The 20,838-nt window shown below is 29.6% G+C and overlaps 1 protein-coding gene across 1 annotated transcript in view; it reads left to right on the forward strand.

Moving 5' to 3' along the window:
• The first annotated feature begins 628 nt into the window (after nt 1-628).
• The window catches only part of LOC100206300 (copper chaperone for superoxide dismutase), a 48,261-nt gene continuing 28,051 nt past the window's right edge, over nt 629-20,838 (forward strand). The window contains exons 1-4 of the mRNA XM_065795499.1: nt 629-702; nt 847-919; nt 2,886-3,014; nt 14,639-14,715. Of these exons, the coding sequence (XP_065651571.1) occupies nt 682-702; nt 847-919; nt 2,886-3,014; nt 14,639-14,715 (300 nt within the window). The 5' untranslated portion in view covers nt 629-681. The remainder of the gene's footprint in view (nt 703-846; nt 920-2,885; nt 3,015-14,638; nt 14,716-20,838) is intronic.

Below are 20,838 nucleotides of genomic sequence, written 5' to 3' on the forward strand. Positions count from 1 at the left end.
ATATATATATATGATAAAAAAAAGTACACTTATAATAATCATCTAAAAAGTTCTATGAATATATTTTTGTAAATATTATTTGTCAAAAGTGCTCAAATAAAGTAATTTGAACCCAGGCTACAAAATTAGTATATTAAAAAAAGTTTTGTGTTTTACTATAATCAGAAAAAAAGTATGTTTATCTAATTAGCTGGCGATGAGTTTTTTTTAGGATTTTTCTATTATTAGTTATGGTTCTATTTTTGACTGCATGTTGATTCACTTTGCCTTGATTGACCTTAAATAATTAATAAACAAAAACAATTGTAATTAAATCTAAACATTCTATCAACCTAAAGTTCGAACAAAATAAATTTTCTTAGTTCTTTGCATCTTTTAAGATTATCTTTAAACATATTTTTTTTTATTTTGAAATTAAAACTTTTGGTTTAGTTACTAGTATAGTATACAAACTTTATTATATTATAAATATATACTATATTTCTTATAAATTATATTTTGATGTAATTTTTTGTTTAGTTAATTAAGGAACTATTTTAATTAGTTTAGTTTGCAGTTTTTAATTACTATTTTAACTATTTTAATTTATATTATAATTAACTATTATAATTTATATTATAATTAACTATTATAATTAACTATTTTAATTAGTTTAGTTTATTACAACTAATCTGACCAAGAATGGAAAATTTATTTGATAAGGTAAATTCTATATATTACTGTTTTTTAATGTTTTAGATTTTTTGTTTTAAAAGTTGAACTGTTATAAATAAATTTTTTGTAAGTACGATGTGTGTTAAAGACAATTTAAATAACAGTTCATATTTATACAAAATAAAATTTTAGATGGAGTTTTCTGTGAATATGAAAGATTCTTCTTGTGTAGACAAAATATCAAGTTCTCTCGATCAGCTGCAAGGTTTTTTTTTATATCTTTGTTTTTTCACATAATTTGTTACCTTTATTTTTAATGTATATAAGGAGATTTCTTTTTGGAAAATAATATTTATTTCAGGTGCACCATAATGGATTTAAATTTGAAAAAAATAATTTGATGTAATTTTCACTTAACTGTAAAATCCCCTTGCAATATTTTAACATTGAAACTTTTTCAAAGCAATCTTTTTTTAAAAAGATTACTTTAGTTAAGTCCCTCAAATTATTTTATGGCTACTTCTTCATTGTGTACTTTAATAATCAATATTTATATTTATACAACAGGTTCATTACTATCTAGTTATTTTTGTACACTAACATTGTTACTAACATAATTAATTATTTAGTAGAACCAACACTAAAATATTTAAAACAGCTAAAAAAGTACATTTGTGATAACCTTAAGATGGATAATAGTTTTAGGAAATCTATTAACTGTTTAAAACAGCTTAAAAAAAAGTCATCTTATGATTAACTTTAGATATATTTATATATATTTTAATATATTTTTGCAAATTATTCATTCAAGAAATAAAATGATTTATTTGTTAAATCTATCAAATCTATCAAATTCATTGTCATTGTTAATGTCATTTTTGTTACTTTTGTCATTGTTAGTGTCATCTTTATTACTTTTAGGCAAACTTTTATCAGAGTGTTCAATTTATTTTTGAGTATTTGTCAATTTTGGGTCTCTAACTTGATTAGTTTAATTTTTTTTAATTTTGTTTTTTACATCAAGGCTTTTGCGTTATATATATTTAATTCACTAAGATTCTTTCACAAGAGCATCTTTTAAATTACTGGGGGCAAAATTCTCTTTTTTGTGATTGGTTACTGTTTTTCTTATTCCAGCTCTAGGAAATGCTTGTATAATAGCAAGAGTAATGACCGATAAAGTGATTGATTTTTTAATGATTTTTAAATTGGATCCCTAATATCTTATACATTGAAGTTTTCTAGGAGAGAAAGCTGCAGATTTTTAAAAGTTTGATCACCATTCTAAATTTTTTCTTTTAAATTATAAAAACTTTTTAAAATAACTAACTACAGGTTGCAGAAATATCATTTTTGATAGCACAGAGGCTACACTTAAAAAGTTAACTTTTAGACTTAAAATATTTTCTAAAAATATTTTATTTTTAACTTATCTAAAAGTTTCTTACCATCTTTACCTCTAGGCATATTAATGTTTGGCTTCAACCAAATTGAAATTGAGACATAGAGACTACTCTGTGTCTTGATTTCATTTTTACTTTTATAAACATAGAGGTAATACCAATAATAATGAGTAAATCTGGGGAGAAGTTAAGGTTTTAGGGAGAATTATTTTTATGTTATTATTTTTGCATTCATCTACATCAAACTTTTTGCATTTAATATCAATTAAACCTAAAGTTCTTTTTTCTCCATTTTCTAGAGTACGTTTCTCTAGAAAAAGGCATATTTGTTGCCATGGTTGCTTGAAAAAGACAATTTTAAAACCAATAGTGAATATTTTAGATTAGCTAGTGGCTTTGAAAGTTTGTTAAGGTTTTACCAAATCTAAATTATTTAATTGAAACCAAAATCAATCTTTTTACACCACAATAACCTAGATTTTCTAAAGTTTTATGCTTGCATAATGGATCGAAATTTACAATTGTGTAGACATTTAAAAAATATTTTTTTTTATCAATTAAAATCAACACCAGTGAAATATGAGGAATTAAATCAAAATACTAAACTGATTTGCGCTTTCATTTCATAAAATGAATGATTTTGACATTAAAATCTGACAATGTAATATGCAGCTCCTTAATATTAGTTTGTACATCAAGTTCTTGCAATCTTGTCCCTAAGTGTTGTATTTTTTGCAAAGTAACTTGAGCATTTCTGGTCAGTTAAATTTATAATATCATACCCTTGAAAATATTTGAACAATTGTATCATAACAATTTTATTTTCAGGAATCAAATCTTTTGAAGTGGATCTAGACAAGCAGAGCGTCATTGTAACAACAAATCTTCCCTCTAGTATTGTTCAGGAAAGTTTAGAAAGTACAGGAATGTTGGCTGTTTATAGAGGTCAAGGGGAGAGTATGTTTTTTTTTGTTTTCTCTTTATTTTTATTTTATTTTCATATATATACATTTTTGGATTATTGCATTTAATTGTATATTTTGTTTACTTTTTATCTATGATTGTTATTTATTATTTATTTTTTACTTTTTATCTACTTTGTATTTACTGCTTGTTTTTTTTTTGTTTTTTTTTAATTTGGTTTTTGTTCATATTTTGACTTTTTATCTGCTTTCTGATTGTCATGCTTACTTTTTATTTGATCTACATTTTTTGTTTTTTTTTATTTGTGAGCTTTTGTTTCTTTTTAAGTTATTTAAATTATGTTTTTATTGATAATGTAGCTTACAAATTGGTTTAAAAGCTAATTTCTTTATTTTAGATTAATTTTTTTAGTTCCATAGAATTTGCTATTGACAATATCTTAGTTTAGTGACACGATAAAATCTTACTTTAATTTCTTAGTGACAAGGTCTTATTTTAATTGCTTAGTGTCGAGACAAGGTATTAAACAAGATCTTATTTTAATGGTTATTCATGACTCATGTTGCTTAATTTAAAGAAAATTCTATTTGTTAAATGTTATATATTATTTATTGAGTACTTTTTTTTTCTAGTTAATAATATCATGTCCATTGCAAAATCAGCAACTATTTATGTTTACTATGTTTTTCATTTTTCTTCTCATAAATCAGAAATTCTTTTTTCGTTACTATTTGCATGGTATTTGAATTATCACCTTGGTAATGGAGTTTTTACCTTGCTTTAAACATGAGTAAAAAAAGCCTGGAAAATAGAGAAAATTCTACTCTAAAAAATAAAAAAGTAAATTTAATGAAGATATTTTATTTTACTTTTTATCTGTTTTTACTGTAGCTATGGCTACAAACTGTAGTTATAGCAACATAATTTACTTTAGCTAAAATTATTGAAGTTTATTGTACCATTAACAAACAGCAGGCTAGAAAAACCTTACATGCAAAATTGCTTGATTTTTTTAAAATCTAAAAGAAATCTATGCTATATTTAACTGCAGTTATCCAGATATAAATTATTGTTTTTCTAGCTTTTTCTCCAATTGTCCAAAAATGGTACATTAAAAATAGTGTCTGCACCTACCATCAAAATTAATTATTTAAAATTATTTATTAAAATTAATTATTTGTGCAATTTAATTATCATTTAATTATTAATCATTTATCACATGCTTATTGATAAGCTTGTTTTTAGCAAAATAAACTGCAATTCTATGGATACATTGTTGCCATTTTTTTTGATGTTCAAAATTAAAAACACAAAACAAAAAGTAGGGGTGTCCCATACATTTTTTCATTATCCATTCGTATTGAATACCCAGATATTTAAAAATTATCTGGCCGAATAATCTAATTCAAATCCTAAAATATATATTTTCTAATGTCAAAATATTACCGTGATAAACTTTCAAAATGGTGGGTTTTGTTTGGAAGCTTTCTAAATTTAATGATAGCTGTGATTTCACAGAAATTTGCATTCCATGCAGAAACCAGATAAGCAAGGGATGTAATAAATCTGGTCAGAAGTCATTTTCCACAACTCCACTGCATAATCGTGCAAAAAAAATTCTTTATATATTGTATGAAGAGAAAAAAAAAAATCAATATTGAATCTTCTTCAGCTGCACAAGGAAGTTCAAAATATATTGAATTCTTATCAAGTCCCTTTTTTAAAAGCTGCTCAAGGAGTTGATGTTTTCTTTAATCACTCGATTATAGAAACAAATAATGACGTTTTAAATTATCGGAAACATGAAGTGAAGTTTCAACTGCTAAAAGAATTAGCACTTAAGTTACTAGCACCACCTGGTGCTTTGTTTTTTCCATTTTTGGGAGATTATTTTCAAAATGGAAAAAACGATCAAGGCTACCTCAATGTGGAGAAATGTTAATTTCTCCCTGTTGAGATAAAAGAAATACAAATTAGTGATAAACTGATGTATTTGTTGTGCACATATGATTTTAGTGGTATTTTAATATTAATAATAACAATATTGAATAGAAACCATTAATATTAGATTATTTAAAAATATAAATTTCAAGATTTCTTTCAATTTTCAAATGACATGACATGAAATATTTGGTATTTAAAAAACCCAATAAAATTATAATCCAGCCAGATAAGGGGTACCAAATAATACTCCTATCTGGCCCGAATATCCAACCGAATAGCTTATCCGGGGCACCTCTAATTAAAAGCACTGGAAAAAGCATATTTTGAGCATTGAAATTTTTATCAAAAGGTTTTTACATATGCAACTATGCATATTTTACTATGCATATTTTAGTTTGTTGCGTATTTTAATTTTAGCATTGTTAATTTTTGTAATTTGTTATACTTTTTGGTTTTAATTTTATAAAACATAATATCTATTGTATCATATATCTATTGTATCTTAACAATCTTATACAATTATGACCAAAACATTGAAGCACATGCAATTGTTATAAATAATTGCATATAAATGCTAATTTATAAATAATAATTGTATAATTATACCTTATGCTGCAATTGTATAGTTATCAACCGATAGGAATCCATCTTTATGTTATAAAAACAATAAAATGCAATTTAATCATTATAACTCCAACATCACTTGCCAAACACAAAGGTTTATTAACTTTAACATTTTTATGACATAGTTTAATGTGTTGATTTGATAACTAGGCCTTCCACTAATTTTAGATATTTAGATATTTTCTACTATTTAGATATTTATTTACTACTATTTGTTTAATATTTTCCTCACAGAAATTTTAATGAATGTAAGCACCATGTCAAGTAAACCAAGACTCAATACAAAAGCATTATGAAGACATATTTCCAATAGATGGCTGAAGATTTGTCTATACCATTTGCTTGATTTTCTTCCACAATCATAACACCTCATAATTTAGTCTGAAATATTATAGTTCTGGGAGGTAAAAGATATGTCATTATATGGTATAGCTGAATCTATAAACTCTATTTATCTGAATAGCTGAATCTATAAACCATGTTGGCAATGTAATCTTGAATACCTGGTGGCACATAACATTCATTCCACCAAGTGCTCCTTTTTTTCATGTTTCTTACTCTCCTAAGCCTAATAAATATATCTATGAGCGCAAAAGATTAATGTTTAAGAATAAATGGAGTTGCACAATAACTTTTAGGGAGATAAATCGATTGATATATTTAAGCCAGACTTATGTGCACATTTGGCATGAAAGAGTTGAAAAATATAAACCCAATTGTAGCATACTGTATCAGTGCAGAATATTTCAAAATATTTGCTTATTGCACCTGCAGCTTTGTATCATCTTTAGTTCATGTTATATATCTAGAATAACTTCATGTTATATATATAATTTTTTTTTTTTAAATTTATCTCCCTAAGGCCAAGAAGGCCACTACAAATGAGGAAGCTACTTGTGGTTATAACCCTCTCTCAACACTTCAACTCCGAAACACAAACCTTGACAAACAAGGAAGCTGCGTGGAGAAACAAGTTGAGCACGGTACTACCAGGGATGTGGTTGGAATCAAACTTGGAACCTCTCGCTTATGAAGCAAGCACTCTACCACTACACTACTACTGCATCATCTATATCTATATCATCATATATATCTAAAATAACTTCATGTTTTACATACTTATGCACATTGTATATTTTAAACTTGTAACAACATTTTTCTATCAATAAACTGGAAGCATTTAATCAACTACTCTATCAGTAAACTAGAAGCTTCTATACTGAGTTTGTAGCCTGAGCTGATTAAATTTGAATAAACTAATCATATTTGTTTTAAATATTAGGGAGTGAAAAATTTATCTTTAAAGTACCATCTTCCTCATCTACACCATTATCATAATTTTTTTAACAAGTTTTTTTCAAGAAATTCCTTTATCTGCTTATAGATAACAAATAATTTTTAGGCTCTAGAATAAGGGAAAGGTGCCTATGATGACATACTTAACTTTGAATCTTCAGTATAAAGTATCCTAAAGACCAAAAATAAAAATCTTGATATAGGTGCATTCCTAGTAACACGTAGAACAACAATAACCCTCAGAATTTTTATCAGTTTTTTTTTTTGAAAGTTATTTCTATTTTTAAAAAAAGTAGGAGTATGTTATCATAGGCAACCAACTGCTTTTATGATGGTATAATTTTAATAAATTACACAAACAGAGCTTATTTTTTGATTTTTATCAATAAAAATACAGTATATTCTTCAAACATTTATAAACATAGTTTAAATATAAATTTTTTTCTTTTTTTATCTATGCCTCTACATAAACAATGGCACCACAAGTTTCATTTTTGGCAGCAACTCCAACATTCTTTAGAGTAAGATTTTGAATAAAGTTCTTCGCAAAACAAACAAGCTGTGTCAGATACAAAATCAATTTTATTAATTGTTGTATTATTTGCATCACCAGGGCTCAATTTAGCGGTCGGACATTGCCACCCCTCGGACTGTTTTTGAGATTTGATTTATGGGGGCAACCAACCTTTGTTCATTTTTACTGAAAAAATTAATAATGGTTTGTTGCCATCCTTTAGCAGGTCTCATTAATGGTTTAAGGGGCGGCAATGTCCGACTGTTAAATTGAGCCCTGCATCACTGCAGGCTTTTTTTTCAAGTAACATTTTACTTTTTGTAACAGTTTTTTTGTTTTTAACTAAACTCTTTTTTCTTTTTCCTTTTTATTTTCTTTTTTCAATTCTTGAATGTTTTCCAATGTTTTCTTGTGTGTTTAAATTCAATTTTAGGAGTTGCTAAAGGCAAGGGAGACAACTTTAGTATACAAATTTTTAGTCCTTTTGTTGACATTGAAGTTTTAATACAGCCGGACACATCTGATGCAGGAGAGCATTTATCTAAATGTGTTGATTTTTTTGGTTCTTGTGTTTTATCTGATGTGGGAAAGTTTACTTTTGAATGTGTTGAATTCTCAAGTTCTTGTGTTTTTTCTAATGTGGGAGAGCTTTTGTATATGTATATGTATGTATGTATATATATATATATATATATATATATATATATATATATATATATATATATATATATATGTATATATATATATATATATATATATATATATATATATATATATATATATATATATATATATATATATATATATATATATATATATATATATATATATATCAGACCTTGTTACGAGATTTCGCTGCGTAACAAAAACGCTTAATGGATTTTAAAGTAACTCAACTTAGCTTACATATTTATATTGTTAAAAGTTAAATTGCGTCACTAGAGGAATTTCAAGTACCACATTGTTATTTTCAAACTGCGTTAAGAATCATTACAACAATTTAAGAATCATTAAAACAATTTTTTCTTTCTATTATTTAACTTTTACAGTTTAAGATGGTAGATCCCCATTCAAACTATTATCTTTAAAAAGTACTATGGAAAGTTTTTTATTATTTAAATAGTTTGTTTTGAAAAAATTGTAAAATAAATTCAAAAGAATAAAAAAAATTAATATGACATTAGTAATTGAGGTAAAAGCCAAAAAAGGACCCAAAAAAAAAGATAATGGTACATAGATAACTCTATGCTGCATAGTCTGATTGCTATCAAATTTTACAGGTAGCATTCATACATGGGTGTTTACAAAATGTATCGAGTTAGTGAGAAGAAAAATATTATTTAAAATTTTATGGTATTTTTCTTTAAGTGTATGAATTTCATGATAAAAAAATAGACTTGACTATCAATAACTACCTTTGCCCTTGCAGATTGCTGATTTTGGTACATTTTGTTGACACTAGTGTATTAAACATATTGTGAAAAGTTCAAGTCCATTGGACTAGTAAAACTTGAGATATCTTTGTACCAAGTATGAAAATGCAAATTCAGAAAAAACGATCATTTAAAATTTTGTATAAAAAAACAACTAACTTTGTGTTATACAAAACTAATAAGCTCCAGGTACGTTGTGTAATGTAAACAAGAAGTATTTAAGCGGCCGTGCGCAATGGTTAGAGCGCTTGTTTTATAAACAGGAGGTCCAGGTTCAAAACGAGCTTTGGACATATTTTCACGTCACGGTAAGGAAGGAGGCGTGAACTTCCTGGTTAAATGCACTTTCGCAGTGCTCTGTGACAAGACCGTTAGGACTTATTGGGGCACCTAAAAAAAAAAAAAAAAAAAAGCAGTTAGAAGGAGAAGACACAATAAGATATCTATGGAAAAGAAAAGAAGCTTGAATAGCAGAAAACTTTTTTTTCGTAAAAAAATTTTTATGAAAAAGTGTTTTTTATATATTAACGCAAAAATGACTAAATTATTTTATATTAAAAAATAATTGTTTTAAAAGTGAAAATCAAGTTCTTCTATAAATTTTTCATAAGAACCAATAAAAAATATTTTATGAAAAAATATAAAATAAAGGGAATCTACTACCTTAAATAAAACAAAAGTTCTAAATCTAATCTAAACTCATATTTGAAATAGATTATTATTATTTTTCTTAAAACGTTTTAAAAATCTATTATTTGCTTTATTACAGTTTAGCTTTGGTTATTTTATGCTGACTATTAACCTGTTGATCTTTGTCATTTGCTTTTGCTTCTTTATTTTCCTTTAGGTCATTTGAAAATCGGATCGCATTTCTGTGAACAGTACTTTGTAAATGCCGAGAAATGCCATCTTTTTTAATGTCACGTGTCCCATTTATATAACGTAATGCGGTTGTTCTTATTACTCCTTTGGTATTGACCAAGTTATTACCTTGATAAAGCGCAGATACATTACAGAAGACTTTTACAACATACATAATTCCATTCTCTTCAGCAGTTTCTGTACAAAAAATTTCTGAAAGATTCCATTTTTTAAAAATTTTCAAAGTCCATTTGATAATTAATGATAGTTTGAAAAATTTAATAAAAATATAGAAAGAATATTTAATTTGTTGAAAGCCATAATAAACATAAAACCCCTTATAAAGAAAATGTCATAAGGAAATAACGAATAACTATCAGCTAGAAGTTTATTCCTCTTTATTAAAAATATGTTGCCATTATCTTTTTTTAAAAGCAATTCTAGTCTAGAAACAAATTTAAGGCGCATTAAACGATAGCCAACCTTACTAAGTGTAATAATAATTTTACTTTTTTTTCAAATGAGGCCTATATAAAATTTTCTTATCCGATAGTTTTTAACTAATTAATTATACTAAATAGTATTGCATTTTTTTGTATAAATTTTTATAAATATCATTGAGGAGGTTTTTTGAGTTTAAATACTCGAGTAACCAAATCTGGTCAATCATTTGCAACCTGACCCGGATATAAATTTTCAATCATATCAGGCCATTTTGGGTTGAAATTAAAATTAATAAAAAGATCTGTTTTTATTTTGTTTCTTTCTAATAGTTGTTACAAGTTTCATGTATTTATAACTACAATTTCATACTACTTTACAGTTTTAAATAGTTTTAAACAAAGCAAAAAAACTATCAACAATTTTTTTTTAAGTAACTTTCAAGTACCATTCAATCGTCCTTTGTCATCAAAGTATATTATGCGTAGTCATAATCAAAGATTTGCACAGCAAAGAATACTCAATTGCATGCCAAGAGAGAAATTTTTCATGAACCGTATTGTTTTGCAGTGGAATACTCTGCCTCAAATAGTAATTGATGTGACTTCGATGAACATGTTCAAAAATTGACTAGATGAGCATTTAAATCAGTTAAAAGAGAATTTTAAAAGATAACTGGAAATAAACTCTCTTTACATATGTTTCAAGTATTCTATTATTTTCTAAAAGTATGGTACTTGTACAGTATTCTATTATGTTCTAAAAGTATGGTACCTGTATACCCCCTCGCCTCTTCCCCTCACCCTTAGTAAGTGGAGAAGGAGGGGTCCAGACCACTGATTACCTATAATAAAATAGAATTTAAAGAAATAATGGTTACATTTTGAAATTAATTTAGATATTTAAATATTAAGTATCTAAATGTCTAAATTAAATTAGAGACCTTTATTTGAACCAAAATGAAGGTCTCTAAAAAGTTACTGCCCTCTTTATTTGTGCCCCTATCTACTATAAAGATCAGATCAAGAAAAGGACAATCAACCATATCTTTCTTTTTATCAAAAAATGACTTATAATTAGTTGCACCCTTCACATAGGCCAGTTGGCAGATTAGAGGGGCACTGGTTCCTAGTAACGCATTCAACCGTTGATGATTGAAAAATAGGGTTATTTAAAAATGCTGGCATTTTTGGTGTGGATTTGACAAGTTTATAATGTTTGCATTTTCAGATAGTTGGGTCTAATGGTCTGTTATGGGTCTAATATGCTGTTAATCTTAGATCAAAACAAAGTGTTAGAAAAATTTGCAAGCATCTCAAAATGGCTAAAAATAGGACTTTTTAGGCGAGTGGACATTTTGCTTTTAGATATATTTAAGTTCTATACTGCAACAAGCTGCCTATATTTTGCCCATTTATTGCAGACAGTAGTAGCTAATCAGAAAACGTATCTGTAAAGACTTGTGGATGAATAGAATAATGCTACAGTTAGTTTCATTTTGGCATATCTTAGCAATTTTAGGATTTTTTCCAAAGTTGAGGAGGTCATAATTTTTTTTCTAATTTAACACAAGTTAATAAAAACCACTTTTTTAAAGAGAGAACTATCCAGAAAATAGTTCTAGAAAAAATGAGACACTTGTTAAAAGTGAGAAAATCTACATAATGCACATAATATGTAAAAATCAGGAAAATCAGAGATGGTGCCCCACAAAGTTTTCTTTAAATTGGTTGAAATATAATGATTTGACCCATATATGTATATAAATTTTTTTTTGATAGGTGGCAGGCTTTGCAATGTTTAGAGCAAATGGGAATCCATTTGGGTTTCTGCTGTCGATGTGAGCTAATTTAGTGGTTATAGGATGGCATGAGTCAGCAAGAATCTTTTTAAGGATATTAATACTGATCTTGTCTAGTAACTCTTCAATTGCAAAACTAATATTGAAACTGCTCAAATTGAATACATCAATTCCAATAATGTTTAGAGCATTTCCATAAAAATGGGGATACTTTTATATATATGTGTGTAATTATATATATATATATATATATATATATATATATATATATATATATATATATATATATATATATATATATATATATATATATATATATATATACATATATATATTAGTGATGTGCCATCGGCAATGGCCATTTGAGGCTAATTATAGGGTTTAATGTATGTCTATAAATGTAGTATCTTAATATTAGGTATGCAACTTGCATATATAAGGTGCGTCTATGCACCAGTTTAGTTTGGCTTAATAGCCAGTACCAATGCATCGGCCAATGCCGATTAATCAACTGATGCCATAGGCCGATTAATCGGCCAATGAAACTTATTGAAGTTTCAATATGTTTGTTTAATATCAAAATCATAATCTTAAATATACTAGAAAAATGAACAATATTACTTCATCATATCCCACAAAAATTGATTTTTGTTAATTATAAAAACAATATTTGTACAAAAGGTAAATATTTTCATTTAAATTAATATAAATTCAATATACAAATGTAGGTCTAATTAGTTATTCACCAAAATCAATATGTCAATACGTGCCATGCCATCATAGGCACCTTTCCCCTACCACCTTGACTTACTTTATTTGGTATTGATATTTTGCTCTGTTTTGATCCAATCACATTGTCTAAATAATATAACAAATCAAAAGTTCTGTCCCTTACATTTATTGTTAGGTCAGGTTATCCTGCTACTGGCAACATGTAACCCAGTACAACCTGCTTCATGTCTTGCTGTTTTATAGGATACGCTTTTTTAGGCAAAGGCTCGGAGAAGCCAACTCCGACTAAAAACACCCATTGCTTTGTGGCTCTTGGTTGAGTAAAGGCTAGAGATAGTGTCTCAAAAAAAATACTCATTTTGGGCAGTTAAACGCATCCAGCTACTGTCTTGTAGATGGTCTCCTAGGCAAACACTTAAGGGTAAATAGAATCTATCTGTTGGGGTAATCAGAATCTATTCAGCCTTGCACCCCTTTTTCATCTATTAGACTGGTTTAGATGTATTTATAATACATCTATGCCACTAGAAGTTCTTAGAAATAATTTGCTAAGAACTTCTAATCATTATCATCTCTTGATTCCACTAGTTGTATTCTACCTGATATATGTGATATATGTCAAGCAATGATCAACCTGACAAACAGGTTGATCGATTGCTTGACATTCGTATCACTTCTCTATCTAAAGTGATTTCCTGCTTAGACTCTTCTACAGCTTGTGGTCTGGACAACATACCTGTTATAGTGTTGCTGAATTATTCTCTGGAGCTGTCAACTTTTTGTCAATTGTTTGCTGATAATACTATCATTTATTCTTGTCTTGCTAAGAAGCCAACACTCTCTGACTGCTTGGAGAGGGGATTTGAGCTGGAAAAGTATCTCACTTCTGCGATAGCATAAGGCTCTCAATGGCTGGTAAACTTTAACTCAGATAAAATTTTTTTTTAGCTAATCATTATCGCAATAATCTAGACCTTCCTATATTTATGAATGGTAATGTACTCCAGGAGTCATATGACCTTCATCTTTTAGGATTAACTGTTACGATACCTCCTGGAAACAATATATCAAATCCACTGCAAAATTAGCATCTGCTAAGGTTGAATCTCTTTATTGTGCTTGCCACTTTCTTTCTCTGGATTTTATTCTTTATCTCTAAAAATCACAAATCTGTTCTTGAATGGAATACTGTTGCCATATCTGGGGTGGATCTTCCAATGATGCCCTTTCTCTTTTAGAAAAGGTACAAAAATGCATTATAAACATAGTTGGACCTGCTCTTGCAGCTAATCTCCAACCATTACCACATCAATATAATGTTGCTATTCTTTTTCTTCTCTGTAAATACTATGATGGACACTGCTTTAAAGAGCTAGTGTCTCTTGTCCCATCTACTAAAATTTATTTTAGTGTTACTCATCATTTAAAGTCCATCCTTTTATTTTTACTGTTCCTAAGTGCTCCAAAAATTCTTATTTGTCCCGTTTTTTTCCTCGAATATCAGTACTTTTGGATTTGCTCTTTTGAATCATGTGTTAATTGTTTATCTTGCTCTATCAACTTCATCTTCTTCCTTTCAGTAACTTCCAACTCTAATAGTGGTTGCTTGCAGCCTTGTTGGAAGTAAATGTGTTAAAAAAAATAAAAAATTACAACAATTAAAAATTGTTGTTGAGGGTGAGGATGGATGCCTGAAAACTCAATTTATTGTTTATTTTATTATATAGTGTTTCCTTATTTTACATATTTTATAAAAATTTAGTTACCTTTTAAAACAGTTAAATACTACTAAAAATTCAAAAGAAAAAAAAAATTTCAGACTATCAACCATTCTGACTAGTTACCAGGTTTAGTGGAAAAGTTAGATATAAGAGCGAGATCTTATTAGTTATTATTTATTAGCACAGTACACCAAAAAACATATTCATCAGCTGATTAAAATTTTTTCGACACCCTTATATGTATGCTCAAAAAAAATATTTAGAAAAACTTATATTTCATTTTGTATTAGACTCTGTCAATCTTGGTGCAGCTGTTGCGATTTTAAAAAGTGGTCATCAAACATATGGACTAGTGAGATTTGTACAGGTTTTTTATATATTATTGCATTATTAGTTACTTTATAAAATTGCATATAAATATGATACATTGCTCACTTTTTGATTAAAATGATTGCATTATTTTTTTTATTAATAATTATATAAGAATAGAATTGTTATTTTTTATATTCATATATTATTTTTTATTCATATTTGGTAATTTTAAGTCTATAGATAAAATTAATAAAAAAAGTTGTTGTTCAAACATTTGAGAGCCATCGTCTGTAAGAATCAGACAATTTTGAAGAAAAAAATACTGAATGTCATGATTTCCACTCCTTTTTACATACTTGTTTTGTATAATAGATGCAATAATAAATACAAAATATTTTTGTTAGTGCAGCTGGCTATCATAAAAACATTTCACTTCTGGACACCAGCGTGTAACTTTGCATAGTGATAGTGGATGGTATGAGCAACAAAAAAATAGCGAGACACAAACTTGTTATGCATCTGGAATCGTTTTACAGATGAATTATTCAAAATGGCCAATGGCGGCCATTTTGAATGTATTTAAATGGTCATAACTGTAGAACTAGTAGTGATATCCACTTCAAATAAACATCGATTTGTTCTAAGAGAAAAGTTACATAAAACTGACTGAAATCAATGTTTTGAAATTTCAAGATGGCTGCCATCGGCCATCTTGAAAGTTTTTAAATGGTCATAACTTTAGAACTAGTAGTGACATCCACTTAAAATAAACGCCGTCTTGTTCGATGATGTAACAAGAAACTCATATTTACATATTTACATACATTTACGTATTTACATAATTACAATACACTTTTGGATTACAATTCGTCATGGAAGGAGATCTGGAGAACATGGTCGAATTCCGGGTCTTCTTCAACTTCTAGTTCTTCATATGAATCACCATTTGTTTCTTTGTAACAATAGCCGTTACATGCACACAGCTTAGTGCATGGTAAACCATGTCGTTTACATGAACAGTTTTTACACTCAGTTTTGCACGAACAACGAATCAGTTCCTGGCAATGTCGAGAAATCTCCGGCAGAGTGCACCAAAGTGGTGTATAGCACTCATCAGCAGTATCTTTCCATCCCCATTCAGTGGGTAAATATCCTGGAGTAACAGCAGACAAGCATTGTTTCCATAAGTTTGCCTGCAGTGCTGCTCTCTTTGTGTGCTGCAGAAGAGCGTCTGCAGTCGGCGGAATGTTTTCAATTGCTCTATTCTTTATGGTGTAGAGTATACGGCGGCATTCGTTTACGCCAGCAGCGGTTGATGATCGATCGTACATCAATACTACAAATCGCTCAATAGCCTTCATTGCCGTATCAGTTAAGACATCATTTTTTAAGTCTGACGTGGAAAGATTGTGAAATGTAGCATCAACTACTCGGTAGTTCATCCACGCTTTCCATGCCGTTCGTTTTCCAATCCCACAGAATGTTGATACTGTGTCACATCCGGTGAAGGCATGGAAGAATGGTAAATTTGACGATACACCATCTGGAATGTGTTGATGTAGATGGTGAACTCCTATCATTCGTCTTCCTTTTCCAACTCCAAAATCAATCCACAACTCTTTCACTCCAATCATCTGGCTAAACACAGAGAGAGCTATAACGACCACATCGGAGTCCACAGTGCGTATAGTTATAGTTAAGTTGCCATTTTTCAGTGCATGATTAGCATGGAGCAAAAGACGGCCATCTGCCTCTTCAGCACTACAAGGAGATATGGACGATACATCTAAATCTTGTTGACTGGCACATGCAGTTTCTTCAATGGTACAAACAATAACTTTTCCAACTACGGATTGCGTTAAAACGAATCTGGAAATAAGGCCGAACAGTTGCGTCTTATTGAAGTCCACAGATAGGAATTTGTCAAACTTTTTTGGAATAAGTGTACCCATTGTGACGTTTATGCGTTGCCCTGATCCACGATCTTCCCGTGTTTCGGACTTCAAGCTTTTTGGGACATACCGATCAAAAACAATGTCAAGGCGCTGCACGGATCTCAGAAGTCTGTCCACGAATGGTCCAATCACATTTTCGCAGTAGTCAGAGAATGTCTTTGACGATCTCGGGTGAAGCATGTGTACGAGTGCTGCACCATCAACAATCAGAGCAGAAACCTTATAGTCAAGGTTGAAGTCTTGTTGTTTCTCGCTACCATACTGTTCCAAACAAATGAGGACATCTGATTTGCTGGTGGCCTTACGCTTCCTTCCGAATTCAGAAATTGACGGCGGATAACGGTTGTTTTCGTGTGAAAGGAAATCCTCTATATCACTAACACGATTTTGACTTGCTACATACATTTTACAAAAGTAGTTGGAGTCATGTTTAAGATCAGCGATTTTAGTTTTATGTTTGGAACCTGGAATTTTCAAACTGTGGAACAATTCAAATTTGTTTCTTTTCAAAGGCTCATGAATTGACTTTTGTCTGGACACAAGACGGTCAGCTACGTACTCGTTGTATTGCTGTTGCCCTGTGATCTTGGCTTCTTGAACAGTTTTTTCGGCTGAATTGGACATTATAATCTTATGGTTGTCTGCTGTCTGCAGTAACTGCTCCGCAAAAGGATTCCCATCATCGCGCATAGATTTCACCACTTCAGACACGTGATGAAGATAACGAGTCTGAAAACTATTTCTGTCTTCATGATGGCGACGGTGTTGATAACCCAAAGAAGTGGAACTGCGAACTTCATTCTCAAACTCATTAATCATTCGAGAAATTTCTGGACCAGCCACCATCCACTTAAGAAGAGCAGTTTCGTTATGAAGTACATTGATTGCTCCTCCGTCACTCTTGATCAATTTGTTGTTCTGTTCATGAAGCTGGTCATCAGACATGGCAGAGAAGTCCGCGTTAGTTTTCCTACTTGTGAAGTGGCCCTTTTTGAATTCCTCAAACACATAAGGGTGTCGGACAGGTAGCTCTTCCAAGGTTTTGATGAAAACCGGCAACCAGCGAGAGTAATTAGTTAGATCAAGTGCGAAGAACCACGGAGCAATCTGCTTTAGCATTCGCACGTACTCCTCGAAGTTTGATTCGCGAATACTGCGCATAAAACTCAGTAGCAGGCTCTCCAACTCCATAACGGTTTGCCAATAAAGAAACTGATTAGATTCGTTGCTTTTCCTGGAAATCCACTCTTCCAATGACTCAACAAAGTCCTTACAATCTAGCTTATACGCCTCATCACGAAGAATGAAAAGAGATGCCAGGCTCACTTCGTGCCCATATCTTGTTCTCTTTATGTGCGACGATTTAAGCAGCGACTCACTCCTTCCAATGCTAGCAACCTCTGCTTTTATGAACATTTCAGTCCAACCACTGCCCTTCAACCACTTTCCAATCATGTTTTGAATGGCCATTTCAATATGGAGTCCACCCATCATAATGACTATTTTATCCTCTCCATAAACATCCGGAAACTTCCATTGTATATACTTTGCAACTGCGTACACGGGCTGATCACCAGTTATAACAGCACCTTGTTTGTTATTGACAGCACTCGTTATTTTTATTATTACATCCATCAAATGGCGTACTGTTGCTGGAGACTGAATGTGATCTGTTAGCAATGGCAATAGTATGTTATGACATGGAAAGGTTGCTGGATGCATATTTCTTTCCGCATGGAAAGCAGCGAATGAAGTTTTATTTGTTGATGTGTTATACACAGACTCCTGCACAGAATTTAGCCAAGGTGTCAACTGCTCAATGGTTATTGGATCACTAGCAATAGGTGATGCATTCACGGTGGTCATTAGTGGTTCGGAAACAACATTATTCGTTGCAGGGAGAGTGGTGTATGTATCCGGCAATTTGCTATTGATTTTCCTAGACCAAAGAAGTCCATCTGAAGTGGATTTTGAATTTGAATGGGGAGTATCCGGATGCTGAATAATTGTGACGCTAGAGCCGTGGAATGAATCGTTAGATGTAGTTGAAGATGGATTGTGATCAATATTGTCTATCGCAGCTGTTGTAAAAACACCTTCAGACAGGCAACTTGGTATCACATGACCTATTTGCTCATAAAATTTGCACTTTTCATTAGTCAAACTTGATTCAATTTCTTGAACTCGGTCATATGAAATACTTAAATCTAGAGAATTCAATTTGTCGACAACTGATCTTTTCCGAGTGCAGTTAAAAAGTACAAAGCATAATAATGTAATCAAGCAAACTAGTAACAATAAATAATTCATAAAACATAGAAAGAAAAAAAGAAACACTTTATAAAACTAACATGATGGAGTAAATAACTAGCAAATGATTTTAATGATTAGCAACAAATAATAAGTAAAGCTATATGCACTACATATACTAAAAACTAAAGAAAAGAAAATATCATTACATAACGGAAAACATCATTGCATAGCTAAATAAAACTACCTTAAAATAAATCATAATATGAAATGAATAACTAACGAAATATGAAAAAAGTAAAAACAATATAAAATCTTGTTATGCCGAGTTTTCCCAAATTTTCGAATGTTTTCTTTCCTTTTTCATTCATTTTTAAACTTTTTTTTGTTTATTATTATTTTCGTTACTTTTGTAGTTTATTTTATATCCTTTCAAATAGTTCGTTCTTTTTTCTTCTTTTTAGATATTTCGTTTTTTCTTTATAATTGATTATATTTTTGAAAAACTAAAGCAAAATATCTCCTGATTTATTGATTTTTCTTTTTCTTTTTTCACTCTTTAAAAAATTATTTATAGTTGTTAATAAAAAGTGTCCACCGTTTGCGATGTCATTGCAAAGTTCAATCATTAACAACGTGCCATGTTTTTATTTATTCGTCCGTTATTCGTCCGAATTTGGTTATTACTACGACCGTGACGTAATATAATGGCGTCAACAAGACACAAATCTTTCTTATCTTTAAAGACCAATTTAACCAATTTTATTTGCTTAACGGTTTGTGTCTCGATTGTTTTACATACAGGAATATATAAACTTAAGTTGTGCAAAAGGATTTGTTGGTGTCCGGCAGTGAAATATTGTTACGTAAAAAAGCATCAACCGACTGCACTATGTATAAATATTTGTTGTTTTGCCATGGCGGTACTTTAAAATTTGGACGAAGTTTAGTCAGTTTGCTTATTTCGCATTAAGAAATACTTTAAGAAACTGTAATTGAAATATTATTTATTTTAATAACTTTTGTCAACTTATTTATAACAGCCAGCCACAAATTTTACTAGAAAAATAAAAAATAAAAAGTTGCTTGTTGTCATAGCCTAAAAGTACATTAATTATGAAAAAGTATGAATTTTAAGAAGCCGACACTATTGAAGTCAACATAGCCACATAGATTTCTTTACACCATATGACAGACGCTGGCCTAATCTTTCATTATGAAAAATAAAGTTATGCGTTGTTGCATTGGCATCTCAACAAATCAGCTGTGAATAACACATTTTGAAAAAAACTGTTCTAACTTTAGACTGCTATAAAAACTGCAGGTAAAAGATTTGAAAAAATAACTGAAAATATGTTCATAAAAGTGTAGACTGCCATATACAAAAAAATTTACATGCAATCTTAACTTACTCTTTAGAAAAATCAATTTTAAAAATGATAAAAGTCTGATATTTTTAATAGTATTTACATGTATAATAAATACTTAATAACATAAAAGCTAGTATGTAAGTGGAAGAATTAAATAAAAAATACTCTACTTATTTCCTATCAAGTAAATTTGAGGTTTAATCTAAGCGATACTGCCAAGAATGTTGAATTAGGGGTAATTAACTTATAAAATAATTTCCTCAATAGGATATAGTACAAAAATGCATAGGAAATATACATCATAGAAAGGAAAAATACATACAAAATATTTTCCTTTGAAAGCAATCGAACACGATAAAAATATCATGTTCTTAACATGTAACCATACAAAATTTTTTCGATTTTTTTCATATTTTATTCATTTTTTAAATTGATTTTTCTAAAGAGTAAGTTATGATCGCATGTAAATTTTTTTTGGATATGACAGTCTGCCCTTTTAACAGGTGATGCTAAAGTTATTGGACAAATCAGAAATTAATTTGAGCATAATTATTTGTTTTTGTGGTTTCATGCGTAGGTATAAATGTTCTATAAAATATAAGC

Source organism: Hydra vulgaris, chromosome 04 (assembly GCF_038396675.1).
Source record: "Hydra vulgaris chromosome 04, alternate assembly HydraT2T_AEP".
In the NCBI taxonomy this organism is placed as follows: domain Eukaryota; kingdom Metazoa; phylum Cnidaria; class Hydrozoa; order Anthoathecata; family Hydridae; genus Hydra; species Hydra vulgaris.